The sequence below is a fragment of the Barbus barbus genome, assembly GCF_936440315.1.
Source record: "Barbus barbus genome assembly, chromosome: 34".
Lineage (NCBI taxonomy): Eukaryota > Metazoa > Chordata > Actinopteri > Cypriniformes > Cyprinidae > Barbus > Barbus barbus.
In genome coordinates this window covers 26,764,324-26,791,225 of record NC_136762.1, presented here as the reverse complement: position 1 = coordinate 26,791,225, position 26,902 = coordinate 26,764,324, and the positions used below count along the sequence as shown (strand labels likewise).

Sequence of the window (26,902 nt, the reverse complement as noted above, 5' to 3'; positions counted from 1 at the left end):
CGTGGCAGACTGATAGACTTGGCTGTGCAATAAAATGGAGGACAAGAAGGTTGATTGTCATCTCCATATCACGTACTTAGCAGCGGCAGTGAATTGAAATTGAAATTGTGTTCCTGAGTGTATGGCACTGCTGGCCCTTTTGATTTTTCTGTTAAACTGTTCAGAGAGGAGGGGCAGGCAGACACACACACACACACACACACACAGAGAGAGTGCGCTGGTATAAGGTCGCCGCCATCACATCTCAGCATAAGTCGGTTGATAATAGCAAAGGCTGGCCAGTGAGTCTTTAATCAGATCAAAACCCAAAACCCTTTTTCTTTTAGAGCTCAAGTCCCTAAAAAGAGAGCGAGAGACACAGAGAGGGTGGGATGGAGAGCTTTAGAAACAACAAAACTGGGCTCTTAGCATAATCCTAGCACAGCAGACATTCAAAATCCATTACAAACCAGGAAAACTCTCCACCGGTCCATCACAGGAGACAAAAGGAGAGAAAGAAAGGCTTCAGGGTTAGACGGCAACACAAGACTACAGCTTTCTTCAGCTTCTCCTGTGTGGTCAGAGCTGCTCTTTCCCTGGCAGGTTTCGGACCAGTGTTCATGTGTCAGATGAGTGTTTGAAGGGATTACCATTTACTCACCTTAATGCCATTGTAAACCAATATTTCATTTCATTTTTAGTCTACTGCACAACAAAAAAAGATGATATTCTGAAGAGCGATGGTCTAAACAACATTGGGCCCCACAGACTGAGGCATTCATTTACTCTTTCTGAAGCTATTATGGGTTTAGAAAGACAAGGTGAGGTGAGTTAACGGGACCGACTTTTAATTTTTGGCTAAAATGTTAATTTAAAAGAAGAGTTTATCAAAAAATAAAAATGCTCCAAAAATAATAAAATAAATGTCTCAGTCTGTGAGGCCTAAGTTGTTAGGACCATATGACAAAAATCCATACAATAACTTGATGAACTGCAGTTTGCAGTTTAAATGAGCACTAGAGGCAGTAAAACGCAAACAACTTTTATTCCTTTTCACACAAATAAAAATTTGCAGGGCCAGAATTTCAATTTCAAATTTTTCAACATCTTTTAGCAACACTCTTTGGATATTTGAATTCTTAATACATACCTGAAGCAACATAAAAAAAAACGCAGCAATATTATTCCAAAAGCCACAATCACGTACTGAACATGTGTTTTAGCGCCACTCACTAGATATTTCACTTTGAAACTGCTATGAAATGTGCAGTAAGGTACATAATATCGGTGTTGCAGAAATGCCACCACAAGCACATATTTTCAATGAGCCTGGGTTGGAAATTTGCTACTACAAAAAAATTTGTTCACACACATTTAAACTGAAGAAATTGGACATAGTGCAAGTCTTATTAAGCGCCTTTAAGTGCTTTTATAATACTGGATGACTATGTCCACTATGTTGTCTTTCCTGTGGAATGGTTTGCCACTGAAGATTTGATCCACTCTACTGATGATTTCAAAAGCAGACTTAAAGGGGTCATCAGATGCAAAATTCAAGTTACAAGTTGTTTGAACATAAATGTGTGTTGGAAGTGTGTGTACACATCCATCCTATAATGATAAAAATCCACCCAGTGTTTTTGTTTTTTTTAATCCCCTTTCTCAGATCAGGCTGTTCTGAGAGTCCTGTCTGAATGACGTAGTTCATAATTCCGTCCGAAATTTTTCGCACGTTAAAAAATAAATACGACATCACGTTATGTCAATCACATTTACACACTGCCTCCAAAATTTTCGGACGTCATCAAAAAAATAGGATCGATTTTTTGCGTTTTTCGCATCCGTGGAAAGTATTTTGAGAGGTGTTTTGACAATTCAGAGCCACTGTACAACCGACTGCCAAAATCCAGAATAGCGATTGTCAAGTTCATCCACTTCATCTCGCAGCACAAAGCACTGTGTATAGATCCTTGCACACAGAGTTCACCGAAATTGGTGATCTTTTTAATATGTGGCCCTAGTATCACTAGCAAAGCATTAAACTGCACCACTGACATCCTGAAGTAAACTTTGAATCACCCGTGATAATCCCGCTGCTCCTTAATAAGGAGGGGAAACTCTCCGTCCTCTCTATATCTCAGGATTGGATGGACCCAATATTGCATTTCTTTTTCTTTTTTTAAGAAGCGAGAAGACAACAAAATCATCCTCACTGCTTGAAGACACCATTTTGCAATATTTTTTGCAATGGATTAATTAATACGCATCGGACTCAGTGTGCAAGGTTTCTGTGCGTGACGAATTTTTAGGATAACAAATATGAAAAAACGCATATGAAAATTTCGGACTCAGTGTGCAGAGTAGACCCGCCCTGAGTGAGCTGAGAGCTGTCCGCCATTGTGTTGACTCCGGTGCAGAGGAAGACTAGATGTCTCAGATTAAGAGATTGAGGTGTTTTGTTGTTGGATGTAATAATGAATATAGCAGTCGTCATTAACTCCCGACATCTGAGCCGCTGAAGACGCAGAGGATTAACGTTACTTTCGCTTTGAAGGGAATGCGCCAATCCCCGATATGTCTAAATGCGTCTATGTTTGCGCGGATCATTCGTGATCCAGCTTCATCAACAGAAGTGAGTATAAGGGTTTTTATGAATCTTTGCAAATCGCCTTTCCTAATAATGTACTAGTTAGCCAGTTCCGCGTCTAAAGTAAACAGTACTGCCCTTCACCCCACGGAAGAGAGGGGCGGGGTCAGCAGAACTCATTAGCATTTAAAGCAACATGGACTAAAACACTGCTTACTGAAAACAGAGCTGATTTTGACAGAGTAAAGACGGTGTTATTTACACTACCATTGAGCAATTTTAACCAAAGTATGTTATAGACTTTTCATTAAGACCCTAAAGAATCATACCAACTTGGGCATCCGATGACCCCTTTAAGACATTTATTGTCACGGTGTTTGAGAGTATGTAATCAGGGGTATTATGATTTAGGTTAGTTGTTTTTAGTAGGTCTTTATATGTAATCTTGAGTACTTCTGAAACTGCATTATAAATAAAGATTGACTTTGCTTGGACAATTTTTGCAGACAGTAAAAACTAGGCTAATACACCAGTGCATTATTGCAGTGTTATGATCAGAAATGTGGAGAGCTGATGTTAACTTTACATTCTGCCCTCAGGCTCCTGGATGAGTTGCTTTTCCTTGCATCAGGGAGCCAGTTATATTATTAATATATATTAAAAGGACTGTACCAATACCTACATGAAAGTGTAAACTGTCTAACATATTAAATAATGAACTATACTAACATTTTTTTTATGCATTTAGCAGATGCTTTTATCCAAAGCTACTTACATTGCATTAAAGTTAATTTTTTTTTTTTTACATTTTATCAGCTCTTGCTTTCCCTGGGAATCGAACCTTGGCGTTGATAGCGCCATGCTCTACTATTTGAGCTACAGGAAAGCCTAACAGTCTTAATCGTGTCACAATAGTACAAAGAAAATGTAATGGCTTGTTTAGAGGCCTGTTCTGGTTTCAGTGGATACACAGGTAAGTTTGCATTTACGTTTAAAAAGACTGGACTTACATGTTTCGTGAACTGATTACATTTGTTTGGTTTTGTCAACTAAAAACCTTCTCTGAAACTCTGATTTGTTCAACTAGAGCACAAGGTGCAGTATTGAAACAGATCATGGAAATAATCCAGTGCAGTCGGACAATGTTATGGCATCTGTCATGGCAGCATGTAAAAAGGTGACGCCGGCACCAAATAAAAACAGAATCGAAGAGCAAGTGAGAAGGATGGAGAAACGAGCACTTATTCATTTTCAAAAGGCAGCCATGCACTCACAGACACAGCAGTTAATAAGATAATCATCTTCAGCGCTGCCTTGCTGTTGTTCATCACACCGAGACCTGAAGAACTGAGACGTATGTCCATTACCTTTAACCTGATACACACACACACACACACACACACACAGAGACAGTGCTTAGGGAAACACAAGCCTGTACAACTCTTCTAACACATCTACTCCATCTCTACTCATCTCTTAAATCTCAGATCATAAGTCTCTAAACTCAAAGTTCAAGAATGACAAACCAAATAGCTATTCCCTCTGGTAGCCTTCAACACCGATCAATTATGTCATTTGACAGAACAATTGTGTATTTCATGGCTAAGGAGCATTTAAGGCACAAAGTGAAGTATTAATTACTGCTAATAACTAGTGTTATCAAAGGAATCAATGCCAGTGACAAGTCAATAATGACATTTGAAAAATGTAATGATTCCAGTCTTTCTGCAGTACCATAGTACAGAGTACTGACACAATTTGGTACCAGCTCTTAGGAAGCAGCTTTCCAAAGCTCCCGCTCTGTGAAGGGCATCAAAGGTGTCTATTTACAACCTGGTTTAAAGCATTGAAAACTGCAGCAATGTTAAGCACGTGAAGCAACAACCAATCAGAGGTGCTTAAGTCAGAATCCACTCTCAAAATGACGTTTTTGTTCAACTCACCAACTTCTGCACAAATCGTTTTTTAATAACCAACAAAGTCTGAACACAATGTAAATAAGAGAGTGATTGTGCAGTGTAGTCAGCTTGATTGATTATAATGGGAGTATCTGCAAGAGTACAGAACTTGACCTAAACTCACATAATTTACAGCTTCACTGATTATAAAGAGACTGTTTTTTGTTCACTTTCTATATATCTTAGTGCTGTCAAAATTAGTGTGCCAACACAGGCAATACATTTGTTCTTCAATTGCACGCATAAATGCACTGGTGCGCGCTGTAGCCTGTATCATTTCATATCAAAGCAGGAAATAAACTACGTGCATGCATGTCATGGTCATTTAAAGCATGAAGTTACCAAAAAGGCTGCCTTAAAACTGTGCATGCATGTAATATTTGTTATATGAGTCACATTTAAGAACATGTCTCTGAAATGCTTTTCCAAACTGTCCTGGAGCAGCCCAGCATGGTCTCCCTCATCTAACACACTCGATTCAACTCATCAGTTCATTAGTAGAGACGTTAAGACCTGAAGTGGGTCAGAAAAGGTAAAGAGAGTTTAGAGAAAATACGATGCATGTCAGATCCGTGTCACGTTCAGCAGCGGCAGCTCTTAAAGAAATAGCAGCCAAAATAACCTAATAACCAGCTGCTGTGTTGTCTGTTAATCAAAGAACAAAAGAGGAAATCAATAACTGTTATAGCTTTAAGGATTCGTCTGTTTTTAGTTTAGAATTTAGTGTTTGATAAATTTATTCAATTTCTGTATATTTCTGCTAAAGGTCACAAGTATCTAAATATGACATTTATTATATTGGGTTTATGTGAAGATTGTCTTAAGTTCACTTAAATTAGAAGTTGTTATTTTTTAAAGTCTAATAAATGTTCAAAGTGCTAAATGCTCTTAGTTATAATGTAATGTTGAATGGCTATAGTCGATGGTTAAATATTAGGGGAAAAAACTATTTCATAGAGACATCAGTAGTATTGGTATCAGTGATACTGGCCTTCAGTCATAAACAAATGCCATTTATGTTGTTTGTACATTCATTTGAAAAGTGTTGAAGATGTGAAATTATTGCAATATAAAAGTATATTTAAAAGTAAAATTTTTTTAGGTGGGATTAATCGTGATTAATTTCAGAAAAAATGTGTGATTAATTAGTAATTTTTTTAATCACAGCATATAAATATATATATATATATATATATATATATATATATATATATATATATATATATACACACATATAACGCAAACAGAAAAACAGCGAATGCCATGTAGCGCCATACGTATCCCTTCTAGCCTTAACCATGAGTTGCACACTTGAAAACAAAGCCCACTAGACAGTGACCAAGTGCTGATTCTGAACGCGTCTCTCACATAGACTCACAAAGGAGTATACTTTAAAGGATTGTGCACTCAACTGTTTGCGAAATGGAGCTTTGTGCTCATACCTCTCTCATTCGGCACAAATCCAAATATTTTAGAATATTTCCATATTTGCGATGTAACGTATCTGAATGCTAAACTATTATTTATTATGTAAATTATAGGCTTTGTACTTCAGTCGCGTTCCAATGGTGACACAGAGGCGAGTGAGCTGATGTTTGGCTCACTGTATTTTATTTTGATTAAGTACAACTGCGCTGTCAAGTTAGTAATGCTGGAACGGATGTGTGTTTTTTTTTTTTTTTTTTATGTGTGCGTGCGTCCATGTGTGCGCGCGCGCTCCGGCGCGATCACTTCAACTGTTTCCTTATACCAGCAGAATCAACTTTAAACACTTATATATATTATATATATAATCTGTTTTGTTTTCATTGTGAGAGTACACAAATAAAAGCAGACCTTTATACAGTGACTATTAATAAGACAATTAATAATCACTGTATAACGGTCTGCTTTTATTTGTGTACTCTCACAATGAAAACAAAACAGATTTTATATATATAATATGTAATAATATTTAGTATTCAAAATCTGTCTGTTCAAAATAAATGAAAAGAAACAGCATAGATTTTTTTTTTTCCTGTTGTACCAAAATCGTATCGAACCGTGACCCCCAAATCGTGACGTGTGTACCATGCCACCCCTAATATATATATATATATATATATATATTAATTTTTTATTTTTTATTTTTTATTCATTTTCTTTTCTGACATACTCCAATTCTTGTTAAAACACGCTAGGAATGCATATTCTGTGCATTTTTAGCACTTTTATATGAAATCAAAATAATTTTGTCCATCAAAAGTGTGTCGTCACTTTAATTGAGCTTGACCACCGCAAAACAAAAATAGACTCGGCACCGAAATCTTCGCTTCAGTGCTGCTCACGCAACAATCCTGCTTGACGCTCACGCTGCTCCTGCTTCCGGTGTGAATGCACTCATTTGTTAACATGCACAGCGAAAAAAATACGCACCGCTCATGCTTGCGGTGTAAAACCGGCCTTAGTCTTTGTAACTTTACAAATCCTAAATATGCACAAACAGCTTGTAATACTCCAAAGACAAAGGAAAACTTGAAATCGCATCATATGACCCCTTTAGGGAAGTCGTGGCCTAATGGTTAGAGAGTCGGACTCGTAATCCAAAGGTTGCGGGTTCGAGTCCCCGGCCGGCAGGGATTGTAGGTGGGGGGAGTGAATGTCCAGCGCTCTCTCCACCCTCAATACCACGACTGAGGTGCCCTTGAGCAAGACACCGAACCCCCAACTGCTCCCCGGGCGCCGCAGCATAAATGGCTGCCCACTGCTCCGGGTGTGTGTTCACTGCTGTGTGTGTGTGTGTGTGTGTGTGTTCACTGCTGTGTGTGTGTGTGTGTGTGTGTTCACTGCTGTGTGTGTGTGTTCACTGTGTGTGTGTGTGTGTTCACTGCTGTGTGTGTGTGTTCACTGTGTGTGTGTGTTCACTGCTGTGTGTGTGCATGTTGGATGGGTTAAATGCAGAGCACGAATTCCGAGTATGGGTCACCATACTTGGCTGAATGTCACTTCACTTCACTTCACTTTAATTCTAATAGTGCATTAAGTCAACAAGTGTAAAGAATTATCACACCTGGCATGCATTCTATTACATGTTTCTTTGTTCTTAATTTTATTACTAATATTTTTAACTTGACCTTTTCATATTAGTGCTTACTTGAAAAATATTTAAAAGCTATATGCTGTTTTAATGTATTATTTCGTTTTAATTATTATTAGCATTAATATTAAATTGAATTTTTGTTGTTTTGTTTTAAGATATTTAAATTTATAATTTAAATAGTTTTTGCTATTGTACCAAAATTGGTAGAGAGAATATTGTACTGGTAATTGGTACCAACTACTGAAATTTTGGTATTGTGACAACACCACTGCTAACATCAAAAGCAGGCAGCAAAATGGGTAGTTTATCTTACAGTAACTACCTAATCTTTAGTAAAAACAGCGAGGTTGGTGCTATGGTTTAGTGGTTAGTACATGAGCTCTGCCACATTGAGCCATTCCTCTCATTAAGCCATTCAATAAGGCATTCAGATAGCATTAAGAAAGGAAGATGCCCTATTACTCAATCATCTCTGCTCTATTGCTGTAACTATACGAATGTAGTCATGCTTTAACCTGGTGATCTGTTTCTTCTCTCTCTCTCCATCTGTCTGGAGGTTGACAGCGCTGCTAGCGTCCTATTAAAATAATCGATATGACACCTTTCTTGTTTGGGCCTAAAATGAGATTTGCGCACAGAGATTTGTATGTGTAAGGCCAGCTCTCAGTCATGGCCCTCTTTTAACCTTAACTAGATTAGAGTGATTATCCGTATGAGCTCCCGCCACTGTACAGACAGGATAAGTGCTCACAAAGCCGTCTTTGTCAGGACGCGAGCGCTGGGCAGAGGGGTGCTGGCCACCCGCGGGTTATCAGAGCTGGACTCGCCATTCTTATTCATGCCTGAGCCCACCTTTATGAATATCTCTCGCTGTCCGCTGCTCGAAGGGACAGTAAGACCCCCATTCTCTCTTTCCTCAGGACAGAAAACAGTCCAATCTGGCCTGGAGTGCCATGCTGCCATGTGGCGTCTGCTCTCGGGTTTGCTCTGTCACTACATGTGGAAGACGAGAGGTGCTTCTCTGAGGATGCAATAAGAGCTAGAAAAAAACACGGGCTTCTGATTCTATATGTGCTTCAGTTACAAAGGAAATAGCCTGCATAAATAAAAATGACATGTTTATATCTACAATGGAAAGAGTTGATGTTTAACAAATTGCCTCAGTTTGGGTCATGTCACATAAAATATGCTGTCTACTATGTTCAGACAAGCTGTATTAAATGAAATGGCCAAAGATTAACACACATGTTCATGGGTCAAGCATCAAAACAGTAAGTTTAACAGCCTTATCCTTTTTTTTTTTTCGTACATTATAATGTGTTGTTTGTTTGCTTGTTTGTTTATTTATTTATATTTTTCTGAGCAAAAATAATGCACTTTCATACATTTCTACCATGATTTACAAAAAAAAACGTTATTCAGTGTAACAATAGTTCATAAAGCAAAAAGTCTTGTCAGGCATATTTAGAATAAGAATCATTACATGACATTAAAAAACTAATTAATGATCATTTCCCACAAAATGTTCATTTAATGTCATTTTAAGTCTTTATCAAACTTTGCCGCTATCCTCCAAGCCAAGGGCCACTGACATATATATATATATATATATATATATATATATATATATATATATATATATATATATATATATATATATATATATAAAATTACAATTATTATATTATTGTTGCTTTTGTTAAAGTAGACATTCATATTTTTAATTCGATTTTTTTGGGGAGATCAAACTGTAACACCGTGTGTCCCAAACAGACGTGACACAACACGATAAAAAATATATTTTCCATGCAGTTTTTGTCCAAACCACCTGCGACAGTGACACGTGACAATCAGCAACACAGAATTCTATTTTAGAATTATTATTTTATTTTATTTTATTTTGTTTTTGCAGGAACAACATACAAAATACGACAGTGATAATCTCAGGTAATGATTATGTGCTTTATTCAATGTTAAAAGTGTCTAATGTGAGTTTGAATATTATTTTGCGTGAGGTTTACAGCCATAGTGAAAGCAACAATAGATATTTTACCTCAGATCTTGAAAATAAATTAAAGCAAACTTAGGCTATGTTAAAACTGTTCCTCGACAAAAAACGAATAGGATTTTTCAATAGGCTTTTGGATAATCGCAAAAAATAAGCTCTGTGTTCAATCATAGTTCATGAAACTTACACGTTTTGTCCATCAAGATAATCTTCACAAAATAATATAACTTTGATGAATTTTGAAGCCTAAATAAAAGCGCCAGAACTAAAAAGCTAAACTTAGGCTATAAGCGAACTACTGCACCACGGTCGCTCGCCTTCAGCGTCACCACCACCGCGCTTCCAACAACTTATTCAATCTTATTTTTAACATGTTCAGTGAATTTGGTTTGTTCCCCTTCACCTCGTTTTGTTTTGTTCGCTTTTTCTAGTTTTTATTTTGTTCCTGTCTGTCTGTCCCGCGGCAAGGAAGTCGCCACTCGTGATCAACGCGAGTCCGCTGGCCGCGAGCCCTCCAGCCCGCCTATCGCGGGAGTTATCCACCGCCGTCCGCGGCTCACCCAAGTCCGCTGTCCGTGGGGAAAGCCAACCCACCGTCCACCCACCATTCGCGGCTCACCGAGCCCGCCGGATCGCCGCTGACTCATGCCCGCCGGCCGTCGCTGTTTCCTTGTTCCGGCCAGGAGTGCCGGTTTTGTCTTGTCGTGCCCACAGGAATATTTTAATCATCATGTTTGTCTTGTCCACGGAGACTCATTGCCCCCTTGTCGCGGAAGTGGAGGCGGTTGCTGAGGGCCCCTGATTCATGTCATGCCCAGAAGAAGCCTCAGCTTCCTAGCTTGCCTAGGAGGGCTTCCTGTTCCTGTGGGTTGTCCTGTTCCAGTGCTGTCATGTACTGTTCTGTGTGTCTAGCCCCGGAGGGCTCCTGTTACCCCTTAACTTCCCCAGGGAATTATTTTTGGGGGGGGGTCCGGCTGTAGGGGCCGGGCCGAGGGGTCCGAGGCCAAGGCCCCGAAGACCATCTGCCATGGCCTCCGATCGGTCTGTTCCGCTCTGGAGGTCCCGTCCTGTGAGCGCCCCCCCCCCCCTCCCTTACCCCTTTTCCACCAAGGCAGTTCAAGTGCTGGTTCGGAGCCAGAGCCTAGTTTCAAACCGGTTCTTTGTTTTTCGACACCCAAAGCACCAGCTCCGAACCAGGAAAAGCGCTTCGTAAGTAGCACCAAAACATTGCTGGGCTAGAAGGAAGAACCGCTTGCGTCAGGAGCTGGGGGCAGGGTTACCGTGACCAACAAGACGAACAGAAACTTGGGCCGCCATATTTGAAATAGCAGCTAAAACGCAAACACGTTTGATTCGCCGTGTTTGGATGCCGATGTAGGTTCGCAAAGCCATGAACATCAATAGCAACGCAACGTCCGCCATTGCTGATAGTTTGTTTAGGCTTGTCCGGGATAGATCGGCGCTCATTTACACACATACAGCTTGTGATACATTGTTTTTAAGTGTCTTACAGCGGCACGGTTCACACTAAATTTTTTCAGGCAAAATAAAAGTTTGAGGGTCAAATGGTTGCAAGTGAGCAAATTAAGACCCAAGAATGTTTTTTTTTTTTTACTGTAAAGTAAATATTATCCATAGAATTATTAAATATGAATTTATTTTTTTACAGTGAAGTTGCATTACTATAGTAATAGTCTTATTATTATGCAAATTGTTTGGCTTCCTAAAAACAACATTGTGAGTATAATGTAAGACACTATAACAACTAAAAGTCCAAATCAATGCATTGACACAAGTCAATGACACAAAGACTTAAGATTAAGTTTGCTCTAAAAGTGCACCAGACTGCTTAATTTAACTTTAAACTGTACAACACGTTCTTATGAATTGACCATGGAGTCCTCCTTAAACAGTAGTTCTCAACCAGGGGGTCACAAGACAGATTCAAATTAATTCAAATAAGACTAAACAGTTTAAAATAAGAAAAATCAGCTGAAAATTAAGATGTAACGTTTTAATGAAATTTGTTCCCTTTCACAATTATTTTTTTATTTTAAGAACCATGGCTTTCCTGATCTTGGACAACCAATATAATACAAAAATGTATTAATAAATGACAATTTTTTTTATTTAAAAATTATTTTTAAATAATTACTTAATTTCTTATTTATTTGATCTATTTTTTATTTACAAATGAATATACATTTTGTCAAGCTCTAAAATATTTATTATGCATGAATTGCTATTTGTGAATAAAAGATCATTTAAAAACCATGTAATCACAAACTAAGAAAGTCATGTAAATTTACTGGTAATAAAAACCATGAAGAACATTCACTTAATTTAATTGTTATTATTATAATTATTCAGTTACTTTTTGTATGTTGCCAAAAGTTTGAAAATGAGCCGCCTTGTTACTATAGCAGTATCATAAATATCATCAAATATTGTTTTTGACAATGGGGGGGCCTTGGAGTCAAAAAGGTTGTGAGACAGTTTCACAGAATCCTGCAGGAAACACTGTAATCACACTGAATGAAAACATGAAAACACACCCCAAACACACAATCACGTTAAAAGTGTGCGCTGCTTTTTTACTTCACCTCTAATAAGCCTTTCAAAGGTCTACACTGGGCAGTTTGGTGAAAATAGCAAACGGACTGATGTGGAAGTCATAACAATCTCTTGTCCATAATTTATCAGCGTGATTCATTTGGGTCTGAATGGTAAACATGGCACCCACACACTTCCCTGCCCATGTGTACGGCTGCAAATTAACCAGCTTTCAAACACTCGTACGCTTTCAAAGCTCTTACACAGTGACTGATGTCAACAATCTGTCTATCTGTACAGAAACGGCACAGGGAGAGTACAAGAGAACCAGCCAGCTTCTACAGAGCACATGATTAAACAGCATAACGGAAATAAAATTATAACATAAAAGACAGATCTCAACATCTCAATCAAACGCCACACAATAAGAGCAGGGAGAGTAGGAAAATCTGACAAGATGAGAATGATTGTCACATTATTGATAGTTGGCTACCCATAAATAATACTGTTCAAAGAAAAGAGTTATTTGCCGTTTCCCCTTATTTTATCAGCTGAGGATATACATTGATTGTGGACTGATCTGGTTCATGTTTCACACTTCTTCATTAGAGTATGTATTGATGAAGTGCTTGTCATAATACTGGAATACACACATCCACACACAGCTTCAGTCCAATCGAATCCATTAGACGCATAATGACACACAGTCATCGTGGATAATAATCGGCGTTTGTGACACGTGGCTCTGCGATTGCTGAGAAAAAGGTTTGGATCAGATGTGAGCAATGTGATGGTTGGTCAGCTCTTCAGTCATCAACACTGCCATCAGAGAGCAATGAAGTGACTTTGACACAAACTGAAGTACCAGTCAAATTTAGTGGTCGACTTTCAATCAGCTCGATCAATTTTTTGATGGTCACTGCCGATATCTTGGAGAAAAGGGTAGCTGATATAAAGCCGATAAATATATCACAATATTTAATTTAAAGATTTTAAAACACACGCCTAAAATTATTTTTTTATACAATATTTACTAAATTAGATAACTTCATAAAAACCTAAATTTGTACAATAAACAGATTTATACTTTAGATGGAAACTTCTTGATTCTATAGTATTATTATAGTATAAAAATGTAAAATATAAACAGTAAGTAAGAGAATAAACACTTGAGCGAAGCCAACAGAGCAATGCTTCGATCTCGATATGACTGGATATATTCGGCTGTGATCAGTTAGTGCTATAAATCCCACCTCTTGTCTTTGTGCACGGTCTGCATTCACGAATCAGTCTGAATGAACAACATAATGACGTTAATGGGAAGACTCATTTAAAAAAGTAAGTAACTGACAAACTTTGATATAACAACTTTGTTGCGTCAAAATAAAGACTTAAAATGACATGATCTGTGGGAGCATAGGTGTAGGATACGCGGAGATGCGGGGTGCGTGTCCACCCCATCATTAATAAAACGGAAATTCGTCTCCCACACTTTTTTCATGCGTGTGTGTTCATGTAGAATAAATCTATTTAAATTCAAAGAGACAAGAAAGTCTTTGCAGGACCTGATGTTTATTCCCATCCAAAATGAGGAGATGTGAGCATTACAGAGTGCTAAGCACTCTCATGCAGAGTATGTTTCATTCAAGCCGGAGGGCGCTCTCATGCAGATAGTTCAAAACGGACTGATCCAGCTAATAAACTGTGATGTGCCAGGAAAGCCCTAATATGGACAAAGCCATCCAGCTATCGCTGTAGCTACGCTGAATAAAAAGCAGAATGATGAAACAAGAAGACAACACACGATCGTGAGAATATATGGTTTTTATGTGTTTTTCCAAATCATCCCCTGGTAATGAATAAAGTATATGAATAATGCAGTGCTAATTGGCATGTCAATAGTAGCTTTTAGAAAGCTTTATTCTGTGATAAAAATGGCAAAAAAGTGTTTGTAGCATATAAATTAATCATAAAATTGTAATTAGGAAAATATAGGAAAAATATTATAGAATACATAGTATTGGTTATTGTCCAGCAGTAATTAAATGTAGGAGATAAGAAATAATAATAATAGAACATGTCAATAAGCAAAAAAATAAAAAATAACCAACCTAACTTCTGAAATCTCCTGTGGGGGAGTTTTTAGTGAGTAATCAGCTTGGTCAAATCTGTGGTCTGTTGCCACTAGTTACCAAGCTTTAAAGACTCATGATCCGAAAAGTTCAAAAATAGTTAACTATTAAAAAGAATATCTTAACATAAGTTCACAAATAAAATGTAGTGTTTAAATCAGTGGTCGGCAACAGGCGGCCCGCGGGCCAATTCTGGGAACATAACAGTCTTTTTCCCCACAAAACTGGACTTTAACTCGCAATTCTGACTTTATAACTCTCAATTGCGAGTTTATATCTCAGAAAAAAATGTATCTGAGAAAAAAAAAGTCAGAATTGCAAGAAAAAAAGTCAGAATTGTGAGCTAAAAAGTCGCAATAACCTTTTTTTATTTTTTATTCAGTGGGGGAAACGGGCTTCCATAGATCTGTGATATTTCAAACATACTGAAATACTTTAGAGGTAGCGCGGTGTTTCTGATATCAGTGAGCGGGAGCGGAGTGGTTATTAAATGCTCGGAGCGCGGAGGGAAATTGTTGATGCTCCACTCTGCTCACATACTCTGATCGGACACCGCCACACAAATGTGGCTTTTTGTTAATGACTGTTGCAGGATTTCACACAGAGTAACAGCTCACTATCGGTTACAAAATACACTGTAACCGTCAGTCACAGGCAATTCTGCTTGCATTTTTCATCAATTAATATCTTAAATTATCCTTTGACTATGTTCTGGCCCACCATCTTATGGTGAATTTTTTTTTGTCCCGATGCCAAACTTACTTGCCGACCCCTGGTTTAAATGGTTACCGCCTTGAGTTATTAATTGGGAATAAGTAATGTGAATTTATGTGAAATGTAAAATGCTTAAAAACGGGATGAGATTCACACTTGGTTTTAATAAATAGAATATTGATTACATTGTTAATGTAAAAATATTATATATATATATATAATTTTTATGATAGTGTAAGTGTCACAGGTATGTTCCCGTTTAGTTCCTGTTTTTCCTTATTTGGTTTGTTTCCTGTTCTTATTAGTTAATTATCATTCAGTCTGTTTAGTAATCGTCTCGTTTGCTCCTTTGTTTCCCTGTCTTTTTAAGCCTTCTGTTTCTTTCTAGTCTTCGTCCTGGATTGATGTTAGTTAATGGACAAAGGTGTGTTGATGCTGTTTTGGTTATTCTCTGACACTCGCGCACGTGGAAGAAAACGGACGGTGCTCTCCAGATCACATGATTCAGTGGAGAATTATTAGAAATGATATTCTGTATGAAGAACATGTGAGAATAAATCTGTTCTCAAATACCAACGATAACAAGAACTCAGCATCCACTCTTCTTCTTTGTTTGTTTACACTAGTTTTCGAAACAGCCCTTTCGTGCAACAGCAGCTGCTCCGGTCACGTGATCCTAGCTCAAATCTTATTGGACGGCCCGTGTTTTTGCTTTGCGAAACTGAAAAATTCGTCGGACTGGACGAAAAAAAAACATTCGCTTTTTCGGTGCGCAAATGTTTGCGGTCTGTGTGGAAGCACCCATAGGAAGCTGTTGTTTTATTCCAGTGCGTCATCGCGTGCAAAATTTATTTGAATATTTCGTGCTCAGTGTGGAAAGGCCTTTATGCCGCTCTTTTGAAAGCTGTTTGCTAAAGAGAGCGAGAGATCACGAGAGAGGACAGTGATTAAAAACACCACACGCTGTATCTAAACGGGGAAGTGGATGTGTTGACAAGCACATTTCCATAATGCTGCTAAATCCAGAAAGAGGTCTGTCATGTCAGGATCTCATAAGCAGCTGTTCCGGCTCTAATCAGTCCTCGCTCTGTCTGTCTGGACCATAAAACAGCGCAGCCACGGACGCAAATGCATTACAGGCCCATCAGGAGCGGCCCCGTGAAACGGCCGTAAAAGTGGGCCCGAGCAAGGCTCTACTGATTAGATATGAGTTTGTTGTGGATGGCGACTGCACAGCTCAGCATGAGCAGATCACTTTAATTGGATTGTGGGATTTCATTTGGTTTTGCCGGAGCGCCGTCATCACGCTCCAGGGCTGGATCTCTGTGTGTGCGAGTGACTGTGATTGTGGTTATGATTAAACTAAACTAATAAACCCCCACAAGGCAGTAAAACAAGAATTGTGAACATAATCAGAAAATGCTTAACATGTTAAAAGCTGGGAAAGCTTTGACGAAGTGTGCCCGTCCTCCCAGCGGCTCCAGGCATGTGTGTGTGCTTTAACTGCCTCCTAATGCTTAACCAGATTACAGAGGCCAGTAAGTGGATTGTTCCAGCTTTCCTTCGCTCACATGGGGTGTTTCCATTGTGATTAGCGGTGGCCAGCGCAGTCCTTACACACACACACACACACACAGAGCTGGGGCAGCTAATGTCCATACCCATATCAAACACACTAAACAGCATTTCAAGATGCGACTCAGATGCAAGGTCTTTTTAAAAAAGTTAGCAAAATTATTATTAAAGTCAGCAATTATATTGCCCACTGCTCCGGGTGTGTGTTCACGGTGTGTGTGTGTTCACTGCTGTGTGTGTGGGTTAAATGCACCATATTCAGAGTATGGGTCACCATACTTGGCAGTATGTCACTTCACTTATATTGCCATCTAAGAGGCCTCTTTTTGGAAACATTCAGTATCACGTATATGGAAGTTTGTTTCTGATACAAAATGTAAAAAAAAAGGGTTTTTGCAACTTTTCATCTTACATTTTTTTTTTCTTGTTTTTTTTTTTTTCTCTCAGAAGTGCAAGCTTATGTCTCACAATTCTTACTTTTTTCCTCAGAATTAGAATTTTTATTCTCACAAATCAGTTTTTTATACCACAGAACAAAAAATAACTTGTGACTTCTCACAATTGTCTTTTTTCTTGCAACTGTGAGTTGATTTTTCACAAATCCTGCTTTTCTTCTCAAAATTGCAAGTATTTTTATTTCTTTTTTTGCAATTGAAAGTTAACATCTCACAACACAGAAAATCAAATTTCTTACAATTAGGGCTGAAATGACTAGCCAACATTATCGACAACGTCGACAATAAACATTTGTCAACAAATATGTGTGTTGCCAAATAGTGATTTGATCTCATATGAGCTAATGTAATGTTTGACCAGTGTGGCGCTGTAGCAGGACTAATTCAGCCCTCCTGCATACAATCCAATAGAAGAAGACATGCTTAAGACATGTGCAGATGAAGTGAACCAGTAGTGTGTGGGAAAGATTTACAAAACTACAAACAAACAATGCTGGCATGTGTAACCCAATATACTCACAGCAAAGTTCTTTTTCATTCTTTGCTTAAAAAGTTCGTTATGTTAGTTCTTTACTGTTTAACATCCCAACACTGCTGAGAGTGACATTTAGATGAATATGTAAATATATGCTGCGTGCTTTCCTCTCAATAATGAAATAAACACAACAGGCATGACAGTGGAAAACAGCAGTTAAGAAAGCATCTGATCATAGTGACGTAGATATATGTGTTTCAGCTCTGCGATTAGGTCACATCACATTTAAATATATCATTGATTGCTTTAAATCAAGCAGCTTTACGGTATTTACCATAAAAAGCAGTGTCAGTGTTGTTTTCAGTTAGAATTGCAACTTGATTTTCTGATATAAAGCAGCACTATGTGTATATATGCATATATAGAATATGTATAATTCAGTATTTTAACTAACTGCAAAAGCTGAATAATCGTTCAAACCCTACTGATTGATTTGTGAAATAATCAACGATTAATCACCGTTGGATCAGTATATTATTTAAAAAAAAAAATTTGTTGCAGCCCTATACTTACAACATTCAAGAAATGGCTAAAACCTCATATTACCAAGAGAACTTAGCTGCATCCTTCTGATGTTGAACGAAATGTATTTCTTCATTGTAAAAGAAACTGTTAAATACATCAAGTAAATTACAGAAAATATATTTTTTTAAAACATGCTAATATATACTGATACCAAAAATAAAAAGAAACAAAACTTATTTGAAATTTAGATAAAATGTATATGAAAGATAATCATGTAATGCGTGTAAAGATAATGCATCATACAAGGACTTGGGGGGACTTTTGGTAAATTAAATTAAATTATTTATTTTATTTTTTTCATTTTGTAGCATTTTATGCAGTGTTTTCCTGTAAATTCATTACAAACACTTTTTACAGGATTACTTTCTAAAACTCTCTGCATTTTTACATTAATAATGATAAAAAATACATACACTCTAAAAAATGCTGTGTTAAATACATGGCTAAAATATGGACAAACCCAGCGGTTGGGTTACTGCCCAGAAGGGTGGGTTAAACATTTAACCCAACTGTTGGTTAAAAACAACCCAGCATGTGTTCTGTCCAATATTTACCCAGCACTGGGTCGTATTTAACCCAGCATTTTGTTTGAGTGTTTTTACTTTATTTTTATACCATTTTCACAAAAGACGACATCCCAAAAAAAGGTTGTGTCAGATTTAGCTCCCATCTGGGTACAAAATATCCTCAAATAAATCAAAATATGATTAAGCAGGTACACACACACACACACACACACAGCACAATAACTGCTTTTGCCTTAATAGGCAAAAAGATAGCTTTACAATGTCTCGTCTTTTTCAATAAATTTTGCATGGAAACACATTGTGCTTGGTGTGGAGAAGCCTGATGTCATCCTAGAGGTCTGATCAATCTTTCATGAAAACAACACCACATGTGGGTCTGTAAGCGCCCCGCCACGCCGCTTCCCCTTTGATCCCCCCCCCCACACACACACACACGATCTGCAGCGTGGATTCAAATCACTCATGAAGCTCTTCAGATGTGTCTGTGTGTCAGAGTGCATACAGCAGGTTAACAAACCACAACAAAACCCAGGAACAAAAAAAAAAAGGAGAAAGCTATTTGAGGAGAAAAGCCAACCGGAAGCAGCAGGGTGAGCTTTTTATGTGCGTCTGTCCCTAAGCGTCTACACTGTAAGAGTGATTGATGGATGTGTGATTCACATACACACGCGCTGCATTAGCATAATCATATTATCATAATCCTCATTAGTCATGTTGTTTTAAACTACTGTCGTTATATTGATTATCGGCTGTTTATGATCATTTGCATCCTTCTACATACAGCACATGGATTCTTTACTCACTCCAAATTATTTATTCACTATTTGAGTGAAAGTTGTTTTTCACGTAACTAAGAGAAGCAATATCAAATTGAGCAATAATCGTGAAATGGCTCTCTGATTTTGAATGTGTAATGGCATGCAGTTCCCACACACACAAAAGAAAGTATGTTAATGTAAATTCTATTGATCAACATTAATAATCATGATTACAATATCAAGGGATTTTTGTCATAATTAAGCAGCACTGATTAACAGAGTTATACGCTATACTGCCGATACATTACTGACCAATAACCAGGCTCATTTTAATCACAATCATCTGCTGTAAGTACAAGTATGCCAAACATAAACAATATTTAAAAAGGCATCATTTCACAACAGATTAAATCAAGCCCAAAAACAACACATTGCTTTCTGATCATTTTGACCCAGAAAGGTTTTCCTTTTTTCAGAAAATGATAGTTAATGTTATCAAATTGGACTAAAACTTACTGACTTTGCTCACACAGGATATATCGACTCACCCCACCCAAAAAATATAAAGTTTTTTTACTTTGATTACTTTTTTAGGACTTTTCTCCCACTTTTGTGGTGTCCTTGGTCAAAAATGACCAGCCTACAAAAAACAGCTAATGAATTTCTTGTTATGCTATATTATCATCAAATCTTGGATTCACTATTTTGTCGGTGTCAAACAACAGGCCAACTGTGCTTTTACAGACAGAAAACCCAACATTTATTTAGTTTTTGTTCTATGAATCATTTGAATCTATGTCTAAAATAGGTTGTAGGCTAATGCTATGGAAAAAATAATAAATGAATGTGCTTACATGTGTGCGTAGTGAAAACAAACTCAACCAGCACCTTTTGCCGTCAATGTTTTGCTTTACTTGAATTGCATAGTATCAAAAACACTAGAACACCTTAGTATCTGCTTAGAAACGCCCTAGCAACCACCCAGAACACAACAGAAACCACCTAGCAACAACAACTTCTCAGAACTCCCTGGCAACCTTGCACCTATTGTTAAGCAAACCTACTATTATTGTGTCTATTGCACTATAACGAAGGTGCTTGATTCCTATTGCATTCATACTGATGTTTATATCTTTGTCAATCTTTGAGTTAAGAAAAAAAAGCAAGGTCTCCAAATTAATTTCAGTTCATGTTTCTTTTTTTTTTTTACAAATGTAAACTCCACCCAGGTCTAATATCCAATTTGCACTAAAGTTACTATATACCGCCACTCAAAACAAAAGAATTCTGATTTGTCATGGTGAAAATAAACCAAAGCTATTCAGTTCTGCCCTGCAGAGTTCATCACACTCCAATCCATCATGGAGCAGTTCATCAGGATCTTCAGAATTACAGACAGGTGTGTGTGATTACAGTTAGACATATACTCTGTGGGACAGGATCCACAGACAAACTGAATTTATATGGATTTTGCCAATTTTAACTAAATTATTTGACTCATTCAGCATTACCATGATGTCAGAATGAGGCATTCATCCATTCATCTACATATATGGGGTTAATATTGCTAGTGCATTTTGCTTTTAACTAACAGAAAGATTAAGATGTCCGGTAAGATCCCCAGACGCTGCTGTGTTACTGAATGTGGAAAGAGTTTCACACTGATCATCTGCATAATGCTGCTGCTTAATATTTTTTGTGTCACTTCTTTTTCTTACTTTTTGATCAACAGTACACTCAAATGACCAGCATTTCTTTAGAATAGTGTTTTGTTTTGTTTTGTTTTTGGGGAGGGGGGGAGTTTGTTACAATGTATAAGTCTTTACTGTCACGGCTATTGCATGCATCAATCATAGACAGAGATGATTTCACAAATTTGAAATGCATAAGAGATGTAAGTAAAATAATGTAAACAATTATTTTGCATTTGATTACAGCTTATTATTTCCATTCAACTCTGCATGTCCATATTCAACAGCCAGCAATATGTTATGGACCTTGTCTCTTCATTTCTGACCAACGTCCAGTCCAGACACTTGAGAATGAACAGTAGCGGAAGGATTTCCAGGCTGGACGTGTTACTCAGCAGGACATTCACTGGCTTTGCTAGCATGTCAACTCACACAGGACTACACAGGACAACTTGGGCTTGTTTTTATAGAAGGTAAAGTACATTGTAATCTTTAAGCTCAGTTCAGGAACAAGTCTGGAACAATTTCTGTGATGGTCAATTAGGACAGGATTGAAACGATGATGGATCTTTGGTAAATACTATAACACCTATAATATACTAAAATACTTACACCATACAAATAATGGCTTTAGCCTGTCTGCCTGTCTATGAACCATATAGAAGACCCAAGCAATGCCTAGTACTTAAAATGTGAGAGTCTTAAAAAGAAAGTGAGATGACACAATGGTCAAAGATGTCTATTTGGCACATGTCTCAAATTTGTCATTTACTGGTCATTTTCTGGAAAGGGCAGTACATATGAAAGCCCCTATTGCCTAGAAATCAACCACAGCACCCTATCAGTGCCCAGAAACCTGTCAAAATACCCCAACTAGGATACTCAAGACTTCATCATTGCTGTTCCCCAGCTTTATTTAATACTTGATTCATTGGGGGTTCACTCTTATGTCATACTCCGGGATTCATAAGATTTGGTCTTCGATGAGCCCAAATGACTGCATGTTACACCTCTTTAACTTCATTGCTTACTGGTTTCCAGTTGCATATGCCTGCATACAGAACACAGACCGCTTCTACACCATCCTATCACCGCTTCAAATCTCATAAAAGAAATTACAATAAACCAACTGTGATTTGAGTCATAAGTAGAGATGGTGGTGAAGGTGTACAGGGCAGTGTGTGAGTGAACAAACACATCAGTGTGAATGGAGTTCCTGGAGATTGAGGCTCAGATTAAGGCAGGGGTCCCAAGGGTCTAAAGTGTTTAAGATAACGGCCCCTGTGTTTGCTCATTTGTGTTTGTCCCTCCATTATGTTAATGTCATGCCAGCTACATCCCCTAATTACAGCCACAATTACATCTATTGACTCCCTCAGGACACATAAGCTGCAGAGAAACTAAATACAGAACCTACACACACACAAACACACACAAACACACAGAGACTAGAGAATAGCAGCCAGTGTCCGGGGATCAAACTGTGTTTACTATTTACACTCATTCATCACTAGCTCTTTGTTAGATGTAGAAACACTTTTATTCAATTCAATTAAATCGTGTCTCGTCCAGTTGTTTCACCAGATCACCTGAGGAATCGACAAGCAAGTAGCTCTGCAACTCTGTTAAAAAACCCTATAGCACCTTTGGTGTTCCCAGTCAAAACTTGACTGGCCTTTAAAAAAATGCTTGTAAATCTTTTGTTATGCTGTATTATTACCAGTCAGCTGGTGTACTTTCAATTAGGACAGGATTTGTATTTGTTTTTGGAGCTGACTGATCATTAATCTGATTTTATGCACCTCAGTTTTTGAGTGAAAAAAGCTTTATTTGTGGATAATTTTGACAATATTCAATAAAATATGAAAATAAATGTGCACTGTTTATCACACTTGTTTAGCCAGGAAGTTTGTTTTGAAACGCTTTTATTTTGCACAAAATTGAACAAAGTCACACTTGTAGTGTTTCCAGTCAAAAAATGACCGGCCTACACAAAAAATATCTTATAAATCTCATTATGCTATATTATGACCAAATATTTGATTCCGTAATTTTGTCAATTTGTTTTACTTCAGTTAGCACAGGTTTTGAATTTATTTTTGTAACTGAATGATCGTAGGCTTCAGTGATCTGAGCCTCAAGCATATAATGTTAAAGTTCATCTCTGTGAAAAAGAAAGCCTGCAATACACAATATAGTTTGTTTGTGTACATAAACGTGTGTGTGTGTGTGTGTGCGCGGAAGCATGAGAGTACATGTATCCTGAACAGTCAAACTCCCCTATTCATTTTCAATGGAAGGTTATTTTTGACCAATATAAGCTCAGATCAACAAGGCCTACGATCAATCAATTTGAAAAATAAATACAAAGCCTGTCCTTTATATTTATAGGCACATTTCAGTAGATTTAATATGATTTATGCTAACACAGAGAATGTGATTCATTGTTTTAAATAACAGACAGCCCTAAAATGAAGTAATAATAATCATGCGTTCTCATGTGTAACTGCCTGTGTGTAGATGCAATTAACGCTGTAATTAAGCAGAACAGAAATAGTTGTGCAAGCAGTCCATTTCTCTCTAGAGGTTGTTTATGGACATGCGACTATGCTCTCATTAGCGGCTTACTTCACAGCCAATCAACGCTCACGGACAGCAGCTTCACAGGCCCCACAAATTATTGCACCTAATGATGAATGCTACGTGTAATAATTACTGCCGTCACTTAGTCAGATGTATTCCTTTATTTGGAAACATTTCCAGACCCGTCCAAACATCCGAACGTCAGAAATCTGTAAAGATCAACAACATCTTGAACAGATTGTGCATAATTACTGGTGTTTCTGTGTTGTAAGCTAGTTTAGCCAATGAGTTGGGTCCTGCTGACTGCTGTCACTGGAAGTGAAACGGAGAAGGCTTTGTCTCTCAGGAGTCGAGGAAGGGTTTGAGAGCGGCGAACAGCAGAGCTGGATGGAAATGCAGTTAGCTGTTGCTCACGCATATTACACTGGGGCATAAATCAAGACGGGGAGAGAGAAGCAAACGCATTAGACGCCCAGCGGGACGGTGTATACACTGAGTTTGAAGGGCAGATATCAGGCTGGATGGATGAGGCCTACCACACGATTGAGCTAAACTCTCAGCTGAATCCAAACTATAAGATTTCCAACACAGACATGAGAGGGGTTTATTGATGGCTCGGTGCAGTCTGGGAGTGTGTGTGCTAGAGAAAAATCTAGAAATTGAAATGTCACAAAAAGAAAGTAGTACCTTTGTTTTTCTTTGTCTTTGGCTTTGCCCGTCTCTTTGTCTTTAGTTCTGTCCCGTGTCCGGTCTTTGTCTCGGTCTCGGGTTCGGCGCTGGCCACGATCTCGATCTCTGCTGCGACTGCATTTTCTGCTGGATCGACCACTGCTGCCACTGCGAGACCTTCGGTGACGGGAGCGAGACCTCCAAGAAACACACAATACACACAAGTTTGTTAGGATAGGACAATATTTGTCTGAGATACAACTATTTGAAAATCTGGAATCTGAGGGTGCAAAAAAAGCTAAATATTGAGAAAATCTCCTTTAAAGTTGTTCAAATGAAGTTCTTAGCAATGCATATTACTGATCAAAAATGAAGTTTTTATATATTTATGGTAGGAGATTTACTAAATATCTTGATGGAACATGATCTTAATATCCTAATGATTTTTGGCATAAAAGAGAAATGTATAATTTTGATCCATACAATGTATTGTTGTCTATTGCTACAAATATACCTGTGCTACTCATGACTGCTTTTGTGCTGCAGGGACACATATTTATTATGTACATATAAATACAAACACATGCATGCATATATTTAAGAAAAATGTTATGTTTATATTTTAAATATATTTATATATAATATAAAATATAAGAATATAAATATATAAATGTACATACATACAAAATATTTAAAAATAAAATATAAATATTTTCAATATATATACTGTATGTGTGTGTATTTATATATACATCATAAATATACACAGTACACACACATATATTATGTAAACAAAAACACAACAGCATTATAACTTTGCTGTAATTTAATATGCATGCTAAAGAGCAACTAGTTCATTGTGAGAATCGGTTATCACCAGAAAAACTAGTACATCATGTTGTAATTATATTAGTATTTGTGGGAAATCTTAAGAAAATGTGTATTTCTGCCCTTCCTGAAGACTATCATACTATATTAAGCATGAACCACTACTTTTGATCGTGCATTTTCATAAAGCAGCTGGTCAGAGCTGTCTCAAGGCCTCACATTCTCCTCCATGTAGCTGCACTCTCTCTGGCTATTTGTAAGAAAGATTAGTCATCGGTAGCTCTCACTGAAAACGAATGACTGCTCTATCGCTGTGAATCTGTCAGTGTGAACTCTTCATCTTCACTGTCCAATCAACCAATCAGCCGACTATAGAAATACCCCTCTTCCACTTTAATTTGACCCTGATTCATATATTCTTCAAAGCAAATTTGTGCACTACAAAAGATTTGTGAGGTAAAAACAAAAGCATTTTAAATAAAGCAAATCATACAGGTTAGAAAGGACATGAGGGTGAGCAAATGACAGGATTTTCATTTTTAGATGAACTTAAAATGTCTTTAGTCTTTAAAGTGTTGGTGTCACAAACAACTAGACCATTTATTGGATCATGCTGCAAACCATACCAAAAATCACATCATAACTAATAACAAAAGTAAAACCGGTCCCCTTTTTGACGTGCATGTGTAGAGTTGTTACTGAATTTTTAAAGTCAGATCATGACTAATCACTGATTTCATGATCGATCATTGGTGTCACTTACAAGCACTCATGCCAAATCCTATTGGCTGTATGAAGTGGCCATTAGGGAGGAGCTCGCTATGACTGGACACATGCTGTATTGATCCTTCAGACAGCCAGAGAATACAGCGAGAGTTAAAGGATTTTACTTAAAGCAACAGACTCCAGAGCCACACATCCACACCGTGACACACACACTTCTGTACTGATTCTACTTTCAATTTAAATTTGTTTACTTTTACTGTATAATTTTTAGTAGGAAATAAACTCTCGCTTTTCACACCATTTAATTTGTCCATTAAAAACCAAACAAGACTGGTTTTACACAATCCATGCCAAATCAGGAGTTATATCAAAATGCGTAAGTCATATGACCAAATTATCACATCAATTAAAAGTCAATTAAAAGACAAATCAAAAAGTAACATGATCGTGTGACCCTAAAATCATGTCAACATAGCTTACAGTCTGCAACAATATAAAGCTACACTAACGTACCTTTAACATTCTGTAGCATAAAAGCTATGATCTCCAACATTAATGATGACAAATGTACAAATGATGACATCGATGTAAACAGAAATGGATTTGGATTTTTTTCTTTATTAAAACACATGAACTAAAAACACTTTCCCACTATCCTAAATACACTAGGGCCCGGTTTCACAGACAGGGCTTAAAATAAGCCAGCATTAGGCCATAGTTCAATTAGGACATTTAAGTCATTTTTATAAACGTACTTAGAAAAAAAACATTACTGGTGTGCATCTTGAGGCAAAAAAAGGCACTGTTATATTTTGAGATCAGCCAGAGCAAGTTTCTTTTAGTTGAAACAGCTCAGACTTACATTTTAGTCTAGGACTAGGCTAAAGCCTTGTCTGTGAAACCGGGGGAAAATTAAATGTTTTTGCATTATTTGAAAAAAAACAAACTGCAGCTTGATTTGAAATAAAGGTATTCTACTCAAATAATTGTTTTTATATATGTCTTGTCTCAAGCAGGCTC

General features: G+C 37.5%; 1 protein-coding gene across 2 annotated transcripts in view; it reads right to left on the bottom strand.

Moving 5' to 3' along the window:
- Positions 1-26,902, bottom strand: part of LOC306853768 (uncharacterized protein) — a 170,001-nt gene that overhangs the window by 94,048 nt on the left and 49,051 nt on the right. For both annotated transcript variants that reach the window (XM_079391416.1, XM_079391415.1), the window contains exon 4: positions 24,347-24,526. In XM_079391416.1, coding sequence (XP_079247542.1) covers positions 24,347-24,526 — 180 coding nt within the window. The remainder of the gene's footprint in view (positions 1-24,346; positions 24,527-26,902) is intronic.